This window comes from Copidosoma floridanum, unplaced genomic scaffold (genome assembly GCF_036245765.1).
Source record: "Copidosoma floridanum isolate Cflo_tuat_1 unplaced genomic scaffold, Cflo_Japanese_pri ptg000008l, whole genome shotgun sequence".
NCBI classification, from domain to species: Eukaryota; Metazoa; Arthropoda; class Insecta; order Hymenoptera; family Encyrtidae; genus Copidosoma; species Copidosoma floridanum.
The window spans coordinates 3,835,938-3,855,382 of record NW_028321885.1 but is presented as its reverse complement, the minus strand read 5'-3'; the positions used below and the strand labels follow the sequence as shown (position 1 = coordinate 3,855,382).

General features: G+C 33.3%; 1 protein-coding gene across 1 annotated transcript in view; it reads left to right on the top strand.

The window, feature by feature from the left end:
- The window catches only part of LOC106639005 (matrix metalloproteinase-14-like), a 797,797-nt gene that overhangs the window by 91,363 nt on the left and 686,989 nt on the right, over positions 1-19,445 (top strand). The window contains exon 3 of the mRNA XM_089589223.1: positions 10,422-10,529. Within this exon, the coding sequence (XP_089445349.1) occupies positions 10,422-10,529 (108 nt within the window). The remainder of the gene's footprint in view (positions 1-10,421; positions 10,530-19,445) is intronic.

Below are 19,445 nucleotides of genomic sequence, written 5' to 3'. Positions count from 1 at the left end.
CTACGACTACTGCTGAGGTCAAAGACAAACAAAAAACCAAGTTTTGTTTTTCAATGAACAAATGGGTCTGAAAATCATTATGATATTTTTTAATAACGTATGAAGTGGGAAAATGATATTTATGTGTGTAGTTTAACTTTGTACGAAAATTTAATTATTGTTTTGACCAGTCTAGTGCATACGAGGGTACAGTGGTACACTACCTGTGTTGGTGTAGTATAGCGATGTTATATATAGGTAAATGGGATATATATGTCGTGTTTGCAAGCCTTTCTGCTATTACTCTACCTCTATAGTGCTTAGTATCTGTAAGTCATTAACATCATTTAATTGATAAACAATGGATGACGGTCCTTTTAATCCACCTAAAAAAAAAGCATACCACGCACATAGAGTCTCAAGAGGATGGAGGAAAGGCAAGTTCATGAAAAAAAAGTTTGTAACAAAATATGAGAAAAAAAAGGCACTCAAGAGGTTATACCAGGTAGTCATTGCAAATATATATTTTCCAGGATGGTTAAAATAATATATAAAAATATTCAGAAGCGTTAAAATATACAAAAAGTTTATATAAATTTAATTGCATACTCCTTATTCGATGAAAATAATGCTAGGTACATACAAATTTCAAGCTATACGAATCTCAACTTTTTGAAAACTCGTGCGATTAGGTGAACAAGTACGTCTGCTACCCACGTGACCTCCTGACCTCCCGGACACTATTTATTTATTTCCATCACAAATATCTCGCTAAAATGGTCCTTTATCCACAATTTTTTATACAGCATATTACAGTGGAAGACTTCATCTACAAAACGTATGTATTCAGTCTGCTGGGACATTTAATTTAAGTTTATAATAAACGAAAACAAATTGTTTTTCACGCTGCCCCATAGGAACACGTGCTCATAGTTACAACTTTGAGCTCGAATTTCTCAAAATTTTGACCCATTCGAAATATAATTTAGACCACCATTAAATTCAGTAGACTTTTGTTTACAAGAAATAGTATATCTCTGTTTGGGGACTTTCGTGAAGGAGCCCCCTTAAGAGACATTTTTCAGTAGAGTTATTGCACTCTACTGCTTTCATATAATCATTGTTGTTTTTAAGAGGCAGTTTTGTACTCTACGTTTAATGTTCCAGATAGTTTTCTTCAAAAATTAGTTTTAAAATTTTATGATATACACTCACGCATACATTATGTGTACCGCTAGTTCCAGCAAAAACGTAGTGTGGTGGTCTTAACTGTAAAAATTTAGTATTATTTTATATAAAAATTATAGAAAAAAATCAGAGATTCTATATTCATGACACGAAGATATATTGAGTAATAAAGTACAAGCATACTTCATAGTTTAATAAATAGTTAAATGTTATAAAACTTTTTGGTATCACTTTCCACAAATTTTTTAGTGAGAGCACACTGTGCCAAAAGACGTTTTAAATGTTAAAAACCCTCAGCTTCCCTTCTAGCCTATCAAAAAAAACATTAAGAGTGCCTTTTTTGAGATATAGCATGTTTTGAATTTTTTTTCCAGTAAAAACGTAATTTGCTTAGAAAACTAACCACACTATCGGATAGCTTACTGAAAAATTCATTAATAATTTCAGTTGCTTATTTGTCTTGCTTGCTGGATATGTCTCATCTTATGATAACTTAATCAAGTAAAGCCGAAAAGAGGCAATCTTACAAATAATAATAATTATAAGGTTTTAAATTCACATCAACAATGTCTTAACAATTATCAGTTTTTCTTAACGTATCTAACTTCTGTGATAGTTGGTTAGTCACTGCTTGCGCGCATGCAGTCGCAATATCTTATAAGGTTTACCGCAACGATTCTAATTCTAGACCAGAGTACTCATGGTGAAGACAATAGTTAGGCTACTGCTCTTAATGTTGGAATCCACTGAAATGGTCTTTTCTTTCTTGCTTCTCTTTGATTCACTTTTTAGGCAAGTGTATAGTGGCCTGGTTTTCTTGAGCTTTTCTCACACAGCTTAGTCACTGAACTAAGTCTTAAATTTGCTTGACATACAGCATCATCACTGAAGTCTTTTGTACGCTTGAAAGACGCACCAGAACTGAATTTCCAACCTTTATAGTTATTTTAGAGCATTTGATACAAGGTTAAAGGTAAATATTGGTGTGGTAAGTTTTTATACTCTTATATTTCAGAAGGACACGCTGGGTTGCGAATTCAATTGACCAATTGAATCTTGACCTTATTATTCTTGATTGACAGTAACTGATTGTTGAAACTGTTGATCTCTTAGATTTCACATTAAGTTCACCTTTCTGTCAAAATTGTGTCCAATATTTCTTGTGGATGGACTCAGTAAAGAATGTTTAAATTAGTAATTATTCACATTTTTTTATGTACTAGTGCGAATAGATGTTGTCAGATGATCACTTTATCAAATTTTACAAGGGTTGCATGGAAAGTTCGAGTTTTGCGATGGCAGCTTGTTCCAAAAAAAGTAAGTTATGTATCACGCAGAAGTAGGTATACAGCTGAATATTTGAAGATAGCTAAGCATTTACTTTTTATAGTATTGGAGCAAAACTCTGTGTTTTGTGGTCATGAAAATTTATTTATTATATTTAATATTTCAGGATACAGTGTAAACAAGAAGCGCTACATTGACATTTGAGATAAAAAGTACAAAATTGCAGGTTATTAGGTTATTTAATTAAAACGAAAGTGATACCATCAAAAATTTAAGGAAACGACAAATAAATTAGAAAAAAAATGCATCATTGTAGGTGCTTTTCTCACCGAGCTATCACTTTTGTAACTTACTTTTCTACAAGTGGCTTAGTGAGTGCAGAAAGACTGTACGAGTGCTACTGCTCATGCGCACTGCTCCACTTAAGCGTCAGTGCGTATCGGCCGTATGGGTGAATGGTCGTGAATAATAGGTAAAAACTTCAAGAAAAAATGTGTAATTGTAACTGATTTAGTCTTAAGTGCGTACGTTAATCAGAATAGCCACTACAGTTAAAAAAATAGAACTCTTGTGTCTTGGCTACTGTTGGTCATAGAATAAATTTTTTTTAATCTATAGAAAAATCAGAGAAATCAAACGCACTTTATTGTGAATCTAAAGCTGCGCATATTACAAGATACGGCCAATACCTGCTGATTCCATTTAGTTGCATTAAAATGTTCGTAAGATGTCATTAACTGCAGTACTCTACAGTTCTAAATTCACAATTTTGCAATTAGATACTATTTTGTTTATGGGCAACTAGACCTGGCCAATTTTGTTAACAGTATGTACATTTATGTTGTATCTAAATTTTGTTAAAAATTAAATTTACGCACATTTATCTATACTTATATTTTTTCCCTTTTTTAACCTTGTAGTATATTTTAAGCTGAAAAAATAGTCATTCAATTTTTTTTTTTAACTGGTCTTTAAGTAAAATCTTCTGCAGAACAACTTTTGTATTTAAACATTTTTTTTTAAAACTCCTGTTTTTCAAGTTATTGCGAGATGCCTGACAAAAGGGTTTTTTGAAGGTATTCTGTAACAATTACTATTATCGTGGTGCTTACTCATTGTAACCTGTTGAACAGCTTATTATATGTTTTATAGTTTCTTACTTGAACTGAGGTTCGTCGTGTTCTATCTAAGAACAGCATTAGAAATCTCTGACCCCCAGGTTACTTGAACGTAACTGTACACCTTACACAGAGCTTGCAGTCACTCTAGTTCTGTTTTTAAGTGATAATGAATTACAATCTGAAACAAAGGTACTGCTTAAATCAATAAGCATTTGTTGATTTGACATAATGAATCAGCTAAGAAAATCAAAATTCAATTTAAATAAGAAGCACAATTATTATTCTTAGAGCTTCATTTTACTTTGGATCACTTATCATGAAAAAAAGTACATCGATCAATTTTTTTAAAATTTTTATTCATACTGGATTCTTGAATTTTGTAGTACTTTTTGTAAAATTAAAAAATAGTTCATATGAATTTGAGTAGGACTTCTGTTTTGAATCGTAATTTATAATTACCAGAAATCAGAGTTTGGGTATATGCTACCTGGGTTGATGATACAAGGTCAGTGAAAAGGGACTCGCCATCTGTATTTTTACTGGTTAATTTTCCTTTAATTTACTGTTTATGTAACGTAAAAAAAATTTATTTATTCCAACGGGGCCTTCAGTTTGGACCGTGATTTAATTTTATCAAAAATTAGAGCTAGGGTGATTGCGAACTGTGTGGTCGTTGTACAATTACGTACAAGATTATTTAGTAATTTTAATTTGTATGTATTTGGCAACGTATTACGTAATAATATTAATTAACGAATTTCGTTTTTGGATCGTTCTAAGCTCCAAGATTATCAATACCTTACAAATCTGTAAAGTGTTTGTTTGAAAATGATTCAAGAGTTATTAATTCTTCATTTGAAATCTCAGTGCATTTATTTTATTGTTGTTTGATTAAAAAAAATTTTCTCATATTTTTTGTAATGTTAGTATAAAAAAAATCAATAATAGATTATTAAAAAAAAGCGATGACGAAAAAATTGGTAATTGTTAATTGCCTTTAGTGGTAATACGAGTGAATATATAAAGTAAGACTAAAACAAACCACTGAACAGTCATGGGACTGCCGACCAAAGTGAAAACTCAAAACTATGAATTAAATTTTTACCAAAGTTCTAAAATGAATCAGTAGCTATCTGAATTATTTACTGTTTTTTAAATGAGTAGTCTAAAATTATGGGATTTATATAATTAAGTGGATCGTGAGACTTTTATTTTCTACTTTGCAAATTTCTTGCACTTCTCCAAATCTAAGATTATTTTCTCCGATACACGCTATGCCTCTATCCGGAAACGTATACATACGTATGATATTCTCAGTGAAGGTTAGACACTCTCACAGCCCATCTAGTGTCTTCACTCAGATTTGTAAGTGAACGAAATTTGTTTCTCTAAAAGCTGAGTGAGCGCTTGGCACTTACTCAGCTAGCTGGATGCCAACATGCCACCGCGTGGCTGAACACTGAACGTACACTGTGCATGGAAATGAAAAGTATCTCTAAGTGTAGGAACGGGTCAAATATCAGGTAAGGTGGGCTGAGAAGTGGGGTCGTGGAGAGCACTACCTTAAGAACCATATAATATATTATGTTGTTGAATTGGTGGTGTATTTCACATATTTTCCTACTGCATCTCCACCACCTCTCCCAAATAAAAATTAAGTTTGTCTTATTTCAACGTTATTTCAACTCAATAAATATTGGATCAAGCACCTTACTGCCCTTACCTTCTCTTCCATGTCCCTTTATCGCTCCTTCCCTGTCTCTTCACACAAATATTCTTGCCACCCCCGCTGCATCCCACGCACCCCTAAAAAATTTTTCTACTGCTTTAATGCACTTTCATTGTCAGGGTATAATGAATAAAGAAAAAAAATAATAGACAAACCTGTAATAAGTATATATACTAAGGATAGTCTTAGTAACAATATAGGGGCGCTTTCTGTGAACAGATTAATTAGTGAAAATGATTTCTTATAATTTCAAGTATTAATTAAATAAAACTCAAAGTTTTAGCTACTCATTTTATAATTTTAAGTCAATGAGCTTACATAAGTGTTAATATTATCTATATGTTATTGGAACTACAGAAAAAATTTTAATTCTTTAACAAAAACATAACTACAGACTTTTTACTTACTACATCAAAATTTGTTAATATTGCAGAAGAAAACTTCTAACACAATGCGTTAAAATGGCATTGTAATAAAGTTTATAAAAGAAATAAAGGTTTGTAAAAGCATGTTAATGATTATAAACTATTATAGTAATATTTTATACATAATTTCTCTCCTTTTCTTAGAATACATATTGAACTATTTCAAACAGAAGATTAAAATTGAATGTGTACGTGTTTATATATTAAAATACTTATTTTAATTTAAACGGAAATGAATTAAGAATAAAGCTGATTCACAATTTAAAACTTATTGTTAAAATATCTCAAGTACATTGCAGGAATTTTTATTAAGCTAAGGTAAATAATTTTATTTCATTTACTTTTGTTATTAACCATTCTTTATTGTTAACCACAGACCAACTGAAGCTAATTCATTTTATAACAACCATATTTAACTTATATCAAAGATAATTATTATTTTTTTCACGTAACAATAATTATAACTCTTAAAATTTATGTTTTTCAATTGGATTTAATTTTTTTAATTTAAGATCTTTGGCCTTCTACCTGAAGGCCTATGTCAAGGATTTTTCTCACCATGGGCTTGAAGTACAACTGCCACTTTGCATCCTCGGGTCATACTTTGCGCCCTTAAAATCACTTTGAGCCCAAGGGCAAAAAAGTTTTTTGCACCCTCCAGGCCCAAAGTACTTTTCTGCTCTAGGACTCAAAGTGACTTACTGGGAGCAAAGTATGCCCACGGGCACAAAATCTCACTTTTCGCCTCCGATAAGAAAAACATTATACGCTACTCAGGTATCAATATACAACAATCGCCCCCTTAGTGCACTCATATTTGTACTTTGTGCCCTAGTGACGTAACGTACCAATAATGCATTAAGGAGTCATTTATGTATATATATCTACAAATGTAAGCGTGCGGTGGCTCAGTTGGCTAGGTCGTGGATTGGTTCTTAGGAGACCGTGGCTCGATTCCCGGCCAGTACTACATTTTTGGCAAGTACTCCGTAATTTTTCTTATGTACTTTTTCACCAAGCAATGATCCTCGTAAAGGAATGAGCGACCTTTACGCAGCCAACATTACCTCAATTAATGGAAGGCCTCCCATCTCTTTTCTTGTTCCTTTACTAAGTGCTAAGTGCCCATAGTAGTGCCCTTATTAAAGGAGCCGGACGTAGAGTACTATCATATAAAAAAGTATATATGTATTAATATATTTACTTGTCTGGCTTCGCCTTCCTGCGTGCTTTGCACGCCAATCCTTTTTTAATGCATTATAACCCTGTACATAGGCTTTTAAGTAGGAGACAAAAAGGTCTTAGATGAAAATATCCTCTTCATGGGCTCTGAAGAACAGAAGATAAAGGGTCTTAAATAAGAAAAACTTTCTTTGAATCCAAGAACATGAATTAAATAACTTTTAATAATAATTACATAGAAAAAATGAATATCTCTAATATAAGTTAAGTGAAAATGTTTTAAAATAAGTAATCTGTAGTTTGTCTGTAGTCAACAATTTGAAACGGCTATCAATAGAAATCAATAATATATTGTTATTATATCTAATAAAAAAGATATTCTAGCATAGTACTTGAAATGTTAGAATTTACATAATTATTTACTAGTATTATCTTTCATTTACATTCTTATTAATGAACATAAATATTCTGCTATACTAATAGGTACACACTGACATTTAATTTTCGTTAAAAATAGTTTAATCTGTGTTCTAAAAAAAGTAAGAAAATTATGTATCAAACGTAACTGTAACAGTTGATTTTCAAGTTAAGTTTCATCGGCAATGGTAATACATTTTATTGTGCTCTAGGTTACAAAAAAATGAGTTACGCCGTAAATATATTTCGCTTTTAAATTTTTATTTACACATCAGCCACCGTATAACTTTACCATATATTTGCTTTTTTATGCAATATACGTAATGTTTTTTTATAATTATATTGCATACACTGCAGTCAAAATTTGTTATTATCTTATTATTTTTATAATCTATCCATTTTTCTGTAATCCAAAAACGTATTAGCAAAATTCACACCTAATTGATCTGACTGGCCTGGAATTATAAAGAAATAGCTGAAATTTTAAATTCTTTTCATCTTATATTCTACATTATAAGAAAACATATTAACCAATTTATCTTATTACAGAAAGCGCCTATGTATTGCTACTATAACTGTCATTAGTATATGTAACTAGTACAGGCTTATTCATCATCCATCCTTTTTATTTATTCTACGTCAATAATAAAGGTGCATGGAAACAGTAGAAAAATTACGACGGGTGGCAGTAAGGAGTAGTGGGGGGCAAGAAATATCGTGTCAAGAGACAGTAAAGGGGTGATTGGAGGCATTGGTGACGTGGTGGGGGCATCTAGGGACCTAATACAATATTTATTGGGTTAAAATAACGTAGGGAGAAGACAAAATTGATTTTTGAGGGGTGGGAGGTCTTTTGGAGGAGGTGCAGGTGGAGGGCAGTGGAGGGGCAGTAGGCGGTTCTGTAAAATGCCCCACACATTTAACTATGTATTATAGGAGTATATGTAGAATTATGTGTGTGGGTGGGTGTGCGTGTGTGTGTAAATATATTGTCTGTCAGAAAGTTCTTATCTGTTTCTGAAGTGGCTAGTTAGTGTGATAAGTCAAACTCATTATGAAGGCTCGTGTTAACAATGAATGCTTTATTAAGGTAGTTGTTTCCTAATTCAAAAGTATCTAAAAAGGTACCAAATTTTTAGCAAAACTTATACAAGCGTTAGGAAATATGTGTAAAAAATTTTAGACTGGTTTACCTCGTCGTTATTGAAATATTCTCGTTAAAAAAATCACTCTTTTAACATTGAAGCAATAGTGCAATCACTACAATAGCCCCATTATTTTAAAAAGTGTAACTTACCGCATATTCATAAATTATTAAAAAACTACTGAACACTACCTTAGATAGTAAAGAAACATATACGTTTTTTTAAAAATTTTTTACTACATAGTTTTATCGTAATAGTAATCAAAAAAGTTGTATTCGTTTAATTTTGAAAGATTACTAAGTAAGTATCGCGTATGGGGCAACGTCACATTGTCACATGAGTACTATTGGATAGATGTATATGTTTATGTACGTATGAGTGTACGTAAAGGCATTAACATTTCTCTCTGGCTTTTTAAATACGGAATGATGTATTAACATAACCCTAATATTGTATATCTATATGTACGATTGACCTCTGTATATCGGGAAACAACTACCTTTATTTTTTTTAGGGTAGTTAGCTCCCTTAGTTGCGTACTAAATGATTTTTTTTTATTCATCAAGAAAAAATGCAAGAAATTGTAAAGAATTATTGGCTTAAAGGCACTTTCGTCAATGGACCTCATTTAAACTTCAGATGCTATATAAGGTGTTGCTTAAAATATCGCTGTCTTTGTATCTACATCATTTGAACAATAGTTATGATATACTTATCGTGGAAGCAATGAATGAAATAAACATAACTGTTTTGTTACTTACTCTGAGAGATTAGTTTGAACTAAATTTATCTACGAGACAAATTACAAGCCAGTTAGCTGGGCACAGACAAATAATATTTAAGACCACAAAGATGTTTTGTTTAAAGCGTATTAAATAGGTCAACAGAGGCAGAGAACTTAAAATACTGCAGTATACTGTAAGTTTTCATTTATCAGGTACTATCTAACAAATATAAGATGTTAGTTTTATTTTATGAACCAGTCAGAATTTTTAAAAAAGTAGAAAAATTGTCAGTTAAGATTTAATACACTTAACTCATCTGGCTAAGTAAAAACTTTTTACAAAGCCTAAGGTTAATAAACACGATTTTTTCCTTGTTATTGAGGGTACATAGAATAAGGAAAAATTAATTTTAAAGGGGTCGCTTGAAAAAAAATTCAATTTTTTTTGGGACGCGTAAAGGCAAATTTGGATTGCATTTCCTCGTATACAAATTTACTACTTTTGGGGTTATATTTATTTTTTTTAGCTTTTATATGTTCATAATAGTATAAAAAATGTAATAACTTTTGTACGTGCAATGAAATAGAGCATTGTTATTGTTTTTATGTTTTATACATTTTTTAAATGTATGTTATGATTTTCAAATAAACTTTTCTAATGTCTGTTGAAATTAAGGTTATTATTATAGCTGCGCTGTAAGTATAAAAAGTATCTCCAATGTCAGAGATTAGAATAAAAGTTATTAATAAATGTGTCTTAAACATAGTTTGTTCATACTTTCACAACTCATACATTTGAAATTAATACTGCTTCGTACACCTAAATTTTTAACTTATATTAATTTAAATGTAAAAAACTATTGTATATAAATGGATAATGTTGTTGTTGAAGTTGCATTACCTTCTAAGCCATTTAAATTGAGTACCGTCTTGAATTATAAAATGTTTTGTAAGCGCTTTTTTTTCTACATCTGTTGAAACACAAATTTTGAACGATCCTTGCAATAAAAACGAAGCAATTTTATAAAAAAGTGTAAAGAGAATTTGAAGTACTAGTTCAATTAAAAATAATATTAACTAATGGCAAATGTAATTTGAACAATGATAGTAATGAAAAAAAGTGATTAAGGTAAAAATATTTGTATAAAGAATATATCTTTGTTAAAAAAGCTTATGCTCTTATTAAATAAAAGTGTATACTTAAGAAACATTTTACTTTTGTAGGTTTAATTAATAACGAAACAGCTTCACTGATGCTGATGCCAAGATGTGGTGTAAAAGATAAATACAATACTGGTTTAGAAAATCGGTTGAAACGATATGCTCTTCAAGGTAAATATAATGTTTGTCTAATAAAAGCTAATTTACATCGTTATTGGTATAAGAAATTGATTTCTAAAAATTTTATACTTCAAGTAGATACATCTATTTAGACCTATGTGATGACCCTCTTATGGACTTTTTAAAACAGAATTAATTTGTTAATATGTGTACAGTGCCTAGGGCCAGTCCCATCCCTACAACACCACGGCACATATTTAACATTTCATTAAATCTTCTTTCTCATTCTTCAACTAATTTTGCTAAAAATTAAAAAAGACAGTTTCAGCTAATTTGTAACTGGCAATCTCCTGCACGTAAGACCAATGACCTTATTGACCCTGTTATGAAAGGTTCCATTACGGTTATTTTTGTTATGGTATAGTTTGTCACTTTATTTTAACTGAAATATCAGGTAACTGTTAAACATTTTTTCTACATTGTTTCAATAAGATCAATGAATATACTATTTATTCTATGAAATAACTTTTTTATTTTTTAAGCAACTATTTGAAGATCCTTATAAAATGGTAGATTAAAGCAGCAGCTTTCTTATGCATTAAAAAATAGTGATTTCTTAATGTTGATTTTTAAGTTTACCAATAAATCAATAATTGCTTGTATGATTTTCTACTTATGATAAAAGTTTTAGTGAATTCTTTTAGCTTTTTTACATTTTTTTGTGATATTTTATTCATAACCTATTTTCACAAGGTTTTTTAAAAATATAAATTAACTTTCTTTTAGTTTCATTCTTTTACAATTTCTTGATTCATCACTAACGTGATTTTTTGACTTAAAGATGTTCATCATAGTAAGTTGAGTAAAAGTTGAGAACGGTAAATAAAACTTATGTATGCAGTAACGCTAGCAATTACTTTTTACATGTAAATATTTTTTCTTTCACGCTTTTACGCATACTCGACCCTTTTTTTCTCGTTTCATAAAAAATAAAAAAACTCATAAATTGATTAAAAATTTCAGTAATCTTTTCTTAAAGTGATGATTCATGCCACAAATATAAGAGGATTACCACAGATTATTTTCTTGTCAATATAATTTTATGTGGTACTTCCATAAGCCTACGTTCTTAACCCAACGTTTTTTTTTGAATGTAACATATTGAAAGGTACCATTCAACGATCTGCATTTCTTTGTAGATGTGTTTGTATGCTATTAAACATATATTCTTAATGTTTAAATAATATTTATCGAAAAAATCTATGTATAATAAACGTCCAGCAACGACATTCACTGGCATATACTTTACTGAAGATAGAGTAGTACAAGAGGGTAGTTTTTTAGCCTTTGGGATCCAAATATTCCCTGGGTATTAGTAATGGACTAGAAATAAGTAAGTGAGCGTATATCACAGATGTGAGCAAGCCACTAGAAATGTTATCAACATGTCTTGCCATGCATTTAATTTAACCTTCTTCTGTGTACTTAATATGTTGTTTATAATTGTTTATTTATTGTATATAAAAGTATCTATCAAAACTACACGCAGTCAACGTACATACAATTATTTATACCAGAACTCCTTCTAAATTGAACTGTATCTAAATCCATTCTACCCAAATCTCATTTTCACAACTTGTTGTGATTTGGTATCTACTATAATATTTATTACTATAGTATTTATACTCATTTAACTCTTTTTTTGTACTTATAGTATTATAACTCATTTGATTTATCAACAAGTAATTTACACTTCTTATTATTAGCATACAATATGTAGAAGTACTTGTTCATTCAAAATTTTGGAAGCTGTCTGTATCCGCTTCATAAGATGCGGAAAGGCTATCATGAAGCTTTAGTCCCTATTCTAATTCAACTTTTTTACTTTATTTTTCTCTACTCCAGTGATCGTTGCACCACCGTTGTAAACAACGTCTTTCCATAAGAGGTATATGTATATCTATATATTGTCTACTATAAGATTCTATAAATTTGTAACTTAATACTTTAGTACTTAGGCACCTACTGTTCAAGACTGCTATCTTCTGAATAGTAAAAAAATTATTTTGAAAACTGCTTGAAATGTGTGGGCAAGACATACTGTTGAAGTTTTAGTTTAAAAGTCTTGTTATAAATGAGAGCAAATCAACGGTTTTGTATTGTTTACCTTTGGAAAATTTGTAACTAAAATGAACTTTTTATATTATTTGTCCTTTACTCACTTCTCTTGCCAGACTGCTCCGCAACTTTTTCCTTCCTCACCACCACAGCTCAGCACACATTCAAATTTTATTTAATTTTATTTTTTTTTCTTTAACCAATTCTAAAGAAAAAAACAAAAAAAAACCAGATGTCTTGGGACCCCAACAGAAGTAAAACATTAAAGAATATGTTATTAAACTTGGTGGTATTTGACTGTCTATACTAATATAAAGCTATTTTCGTCGGATAAATGCCATAGTCTTCAGGGCTATTATGCGGCCCAACAGACCTGCGAAGACCGTACGAACTTATAAACACGTATTTTTATCAATGAATACTATGGGTTAGGAAAGAGCAAGTATTAAATTACGTGTAAATTAGTTTGTTCATTATTATATGAACAACGAGAACAAAAAAGTACAATAATACGTGGTGAAGAGTATTCATACTACCTGTCTACACATAGGTACATGCATGTTTAATAATACGTTTGTATGTATTAGTTTCTGTCTTCTTATCTCTTTTCGGTCACCTGTGTGTAGTTGCGCACGTGTGCAAATTTTGTTGGCGTTTTACTAAAGATTAGTTAAAATGGGGTTCAAAAAAACTCAATTGGAAGATCCCAGGAAAACTTTGCGTTATGATCAAATATTTATATTTGAAATAAATCCTGTTTATAAAGGACAAATTAATAAAAAATAACGAAAAATTAGTACTTATTCTAATATAAACTTGTTATTTTCTACAAGCGCAGAGTATTGAGAAAAGCAACGAAAAAGGCTTACCTGTATGAGTACAAAAAAAAAACAGCGAGTCCGACAGCAGACGATCAATGGCTCTTTCTATATCACTTACTCTTACAGGTACTGTCAAAATGCCTTTTTCATTTTAGAAGGTATTTTTCTCAACATTTTGTGCTTGTCAGAACCAAATTAAAAGTACTTATTGATAGAACATTTTTTACCCCATACGCTAGTATTTTTATATATTCTGTATCTTAAACCGTTACATGATATAAGCAAAACAAACTTTAAAGCACGATTCTTACATTATCAGACTACTTATAAATAATCATAACTATTTTATTCTAAATCAGCTAGCTAAACTACAAATAATATAAAAAACGCTTAATTATCGCTCAATTTTTTAATTCAGAAGTCTCTCAGTTGGTGTCCATAAGTACAGAGAACAGATCAGCAGGCTGCGTATTACAATCGATATGGTCTGTGACAACCAATCCGAAGAATGTGGGTTCGATTCTCGAAGTCAGTAAGGTTTGGGAATTTCATATACACATATATTATCCACAATATATATATATATTGAAACGGTCCACTTTGTGAAGGGTAATTCGTGAAGGAAAGTGGATCGTGGTATAACGGCAGACAGAGGAGCTAAGGAGACCCGCAACCAGAAAGAAACGGACTCAAAAATTAATCTTACTTAATTCTTGGTATTTATTTAAATTTCTAAATTGACAGAAAAAATGGCCTTTAATATCAATCAAATAAAATCATAAGAAATTAAAGAACTAAAATTGATAAACTTACACAATGAATCAATTTTTATCATTCAAAACAAACAAAAAAAAATTGAATTTTATAAATGATTATTTTTGTTTCTGCGAAATCTGACTTAATTACAAAACGAGAATTTTTACAAAATTAAGAGAAATTAAATAACAAAATATCGACGAGATTCTATCATAAAAAAAATTACATCATCGCAGAAGACTCGTTTTTGTAGAATCCCCCTTATATCTCCCCGTCACAAATATTTCACCTTTGTACATCAGATTTGTTTACCTCAAGTCTAGGCGTGAAAACTATGTTATGATAACTCAAAATACGACTCTTCAACGAGAAAGTTTCAAAGTTCGAACAATAATAGTAAGACGCATATGTATAAAATCACTATATATTAGAAGAAAAGCATCGCGAGTAAGATCAAAACGTACCACGGTTGAATACCTCAAATTCTTTATGAATGTAATTTGCAAAAATCAAAAATTAACAATTAACCAAGAGAAAGGCACAGAATTTGAGCACACATACAGTTAATACTACTGTGCAGATCGTTACACGAGAGCGTCGCCGATTTAATTAAAAACTTATAATAAAAAATAAGTAAAAATCCTTAAGGATGACACAAAAAGCGATCAGGAGGTCACCTCTCAGTTGACTAAACAACCGGAGATTTCTACCAACTAACTAAATGATCCCACGAAGTGAGATCAACGCTTGTCATCAAGCTTAAAAGAAAAAAAACCAATCGGATTCTTGCCCAAACACTATAAACACTCCGTTAAAGGAAAACTATGGCTTCCAAGGCAAAGGAAACACGGGAGAATACTCCTTCAAAGTAAATCACGCTCACCGGGAGACTCAACATGCACAAAAAAAAAATCTCCTTCGTATCTGATCGCTGACCTAAGGCCACCACTTGGTTGATCAATTAAGCAATTAGAAATTTCCGCCTTGTTTGGTCTGAACTCATCAACTAGAGTTGGTAAGAAAACGATATCGGAAATCAAAGGGAACACTTACTCCTTATATTGTGCAGCAATCTGTCATAACGTTGGAGTAGCTAAACGATTCCCAGCGATAACTAGACGCTCAACCGGATTCCACAGGTCCTCCTGGTACTGTTGCCAACGTCGTCCCCTCGGAGGCGAGCCGATTTAACTGCCCTTACGAGCTCTCTTTTTCGAACTCCTCTCCAGCGAAACCCTACTCTCGAACTTCGTCAAGCGCCGCCGTCTCGGTGCGCGTCCCTTACAAATCCCATTCTCGCGCAGTCCCATTCTAATTTTACCCCCCAACGCTCTAGTGCACACACACACACAAGGTGCCCCTATATGTGAAGTCTCATCTGCCCCCCCAAATTTTTACAAAAAGAATAAATGGAAAAATTTTCAAATCAACACTGAGTCAACCGGATAATCAAAACAAATAATTAATGATAATAATAACGCCAATTAATACTATCGAGCTCATTGACATAAACCGCTTGCCCATCAGAGAAATGAGCGTAATCATCGCCACTTGAGCTGAACCTTCCAGTTATCTTGCTATGCGGTGAGTCATTCCTCGACCAAAAGTTCGGAATAGAGACGCCTGAACCCGCACTTGATCTTGTGTACATTGTCCTTGGTGGGGTAAACATTGGATGAGAGGCGCTTAATCGAGACTCAAGCGTCTTTACTCTAGATTCCTGGGCTTGGCCTTCGTCACAGCAACCCATAAGGTTGCTTGGTGGTTGCTCTAAAGAAACTTTATGGATAGCGACTCTGGAAGTTGATTCTTCGCTAGCTGACGATGGACGACTGTTAGACTCTTGGCAGTGATGCGTTTTCTGTTGTTTCAGACCACGCCGTTTCTCTCGCCGCAGGGCACGTTGTTCGGCTCGAATTATTTCGTCTGCAATGGATTGAATTCTTTCGAGGATTTAAAGATTTTTTTTGGTTTCTGATCCATTGGGACCTGAACAGAAGAAATCAATTTTGTGAATATTTGACTATAATGGTATTACATCGAACGCAGGAAACAAAAACAACAAAAGCAAAAAAACAAATATAGACGGATAAAGTGGATGGTATTCTAGGAGGAGATAAATGAATCGGTATTCTACTACGGAGATTCCTTATAATTCGAACTCGTCCAAATTCTTCAACCCGCTGATCCAGAGACATGCGTCGTAGTCGCTCTTTTCGACATCTTTCCTGCTCTCTAGTCCGACGTGCATGATACGCATCTCGAAGCGCTGATCGGTCTGTTTGTGTCCCGACTTTATTATAATCCGGCTGATCAGTCTTCATACGAGATGGCCCATGATAGAGTTCGTATAGTCGACGTTCTCGTTCTTCACGCTGTGTTTCACGTCGAGCTGCCTTATACAAAGACCGTCTGACCTTCTTAGCGTGGCGCCTTGCCTCATGTTTCAGAAGGCGTTCGACCGTTTGACTGGCATGCTCCATTCTTCGCTGGATTTGGCTGAATAAAGTCTTCATTTTTTACTTAAGACTGTAGAAAAATGAGGACGAGAACAAAGAACAACGAAGATCGAATTATGAGGGTGAAATTTAGACAGCACGAAAAAAAAATACGATGTAATGATGAAACCAAGCAAAGATTTATAAATCGAATTTTTTTTCATCGATCTCATCCCAGGGCTCATCAAATTTGATCAACAGGACATCATCGTCATGTTCTGGCCTGCCTCCACTGGATTGTTGAGTAGGCTGGTCAATAGCAACCTGCGTTTGGAGTGCGAGGAGCCTCTCCTGGATACGCGTGATCTGCATTTGCATGTGTTTAAGCTTTTTGTAGAGTCTCTGGCGCTTCCTTTGGTTGCCCCCCATTTTTTGTGATAAACGGTCGCAAATTAGTCCCGTGATAAATACCTCTTATCTTTAGAGTAATCGAATCTGTAAGTTCATAAGTGGCATTGTTTATAATCCTTGTGATGACAAACGGACCTTCATACAGAGCTTTAGCTGTTATTTCTGTGTCCGCTACGAAAAAATTGCAAGCTTTGGCAAGGACAAGACTATTCAGATTATAAGCTTGAAGACTGCGACTTTGATTAAATTTATCTGCACGTGCCAACCCTTTTTTTCGAATCTTTTCTTTAGTAAATATAAGTTTTTGATCGTAAGGGATGTTGACGCTCTCCTGTGGGTTAAAATATTTCGCCCAAAAGTGAATCGGTTTCTTCTTCAAATGAATTTCACCCAGAGTGCATTCTATAGTCTCGTGGTATGTTTCGTTCATAATATCCTGAATTATGGGAAAATATTTTACCCACCCACTGTGCTTACCGATAACGAGAGTCTTAAAAAAACGACTGAGCTCTTTTATAACCCGTTCCGCGGTATTGCTTTGGGGGTGCCGAATGGAGGAAAAAACCGGTTTAATCCCGAGTTCGATAAGTCCCATCTCCCATTTTTTTGACATGAATTGCGTTCCTTGATTACTCTGAATGCGTTTAGGCTTGCCATAATTTGGGACGTAATGGTTTTTAAGTCGGCTTAACGTGATGGCTGTCGTAGCTCGCTTGATTGGGTACAATACGACAAATTTAGAAAAAACATCTACAGTAGCTTATATATAACGAAAGCCTCAACAACCCGCTAGCAGCGGTCCATAAAAATCTATCGAAAGGAGATCATTAGGTCCGTCGGGGAAAATTGGACGTGTTTCGAAATTACATGGTCCCGTATACACCTTAACTTTTTGACAACTTTCGCATGATCGAATAATTCTTGCTACATGACGCCTGATATTCGGAGAAACAAAGCTTTTTTGAATCATCTAATAGTATTTTCTAACCCCAATATGCCCGTAAATTTTATGAATTTCATTAATTAGATTTTTCAAGAAATTAGTTGGGATTACCACTTTATCTTTAGACTGCACGAATTTGGATAAGACATAATCTTTCATTAAATAAGACATTATTGTGTCTCCCATAGTGCTCCTATCTTTAATAGTTTTTATCTTTGTATAATTGTCTTGAATTGCACCCAGATTATCAAAATCCTTCAACAGATGTTGATTCAGATTTCTGCTTAAAAGTGTAAAAATGGGTAACTCTTTATTTACATTTCCGTCAGGCAAACAAAAATGGTGGCTCAAAGCATCCACGGCCTTATTATTCGACCCGCTTATATGCATGATTTCAATGTCATAAGTTTGGATTGCCAACATCCACCGTTCAAGGCTTGACACAAAAAAAGATAGGACAAAGCGCGATGATCACTTTTTACAACGACCTTCGTACCCAATATAAACAATCGAAATTTTTGCAAGGCCCACACAATGGCGAGTAGTTCTAATTCTGTCGTAAAATGATTGGATTCTCCCCCTTTTAAAGTACAGCTTGCGATATGAACCACACGCTCATATCCAAAGTCATCTTCTTGACAGAGAAGGGCACCCAGTCCAATGCCGCTAGCATCCGTATACAAAACGAAAGGCTGATTAGGTTTCGGGTGAGCCAACATCATCTGATCAATAAATAATTCTTTAACTTTTGTGATCGCGTGGTTTTGTTCCTCCTCCCAATACCATTTGATACCTGTTCGGAGAAGAGATGCAAAGGCCGGATGGTTTCCGTGAGTTTAACAGAGTATTTTGAACAAAAATTGATCAAGCCCAGAAAGCCCTGCAGCTGTTTTATATAAGCAGGTCGTGGAAATTCACGAATGGCACAGATCTTGTCCAGATCAATCCGCAGCCCGTCTTTTGTCAAAATGTGCCCAAGAAAACCAATTTCCTGACGACAAAGAATAATTTTTCGGAAGCTGATCGTGACTTCTTCCTTATATAAAAGCTGAAAAAGTTTCTCTAAATGTTTGAGATGTTCGGTAAAAGTGTCCGATAAGCAAATCCAATCATCAACGAAATCATGGACATATCCCATGACTTAATTAAGTATTGTTTCGGCTGCACGCGCCAATGCCGCTCCGCTAATCTTTAGTCAAAAAGGAACTCGACAATGTTGATAGGTACGACCGCGATGTAAAAAACCAGTGTATCTTCGCCATTCGCGTTCGAGAGGCACCTGCCAAAAACTCGCGGTTAAATCAATACTTGACATAACTCCAAAGTCTCCGCAACACCAAAACAGATCATCAACGTCCAAGATGAGAGTACACATATAGGGGCATCTTGTGTGAGTGTGTGCACTAGAGCGTTGGGGGGTAAAATTAGAATGGGACCGTGCGAGAATGGGATTTGTGAGGGACGCGCACCGGGGCGGCGG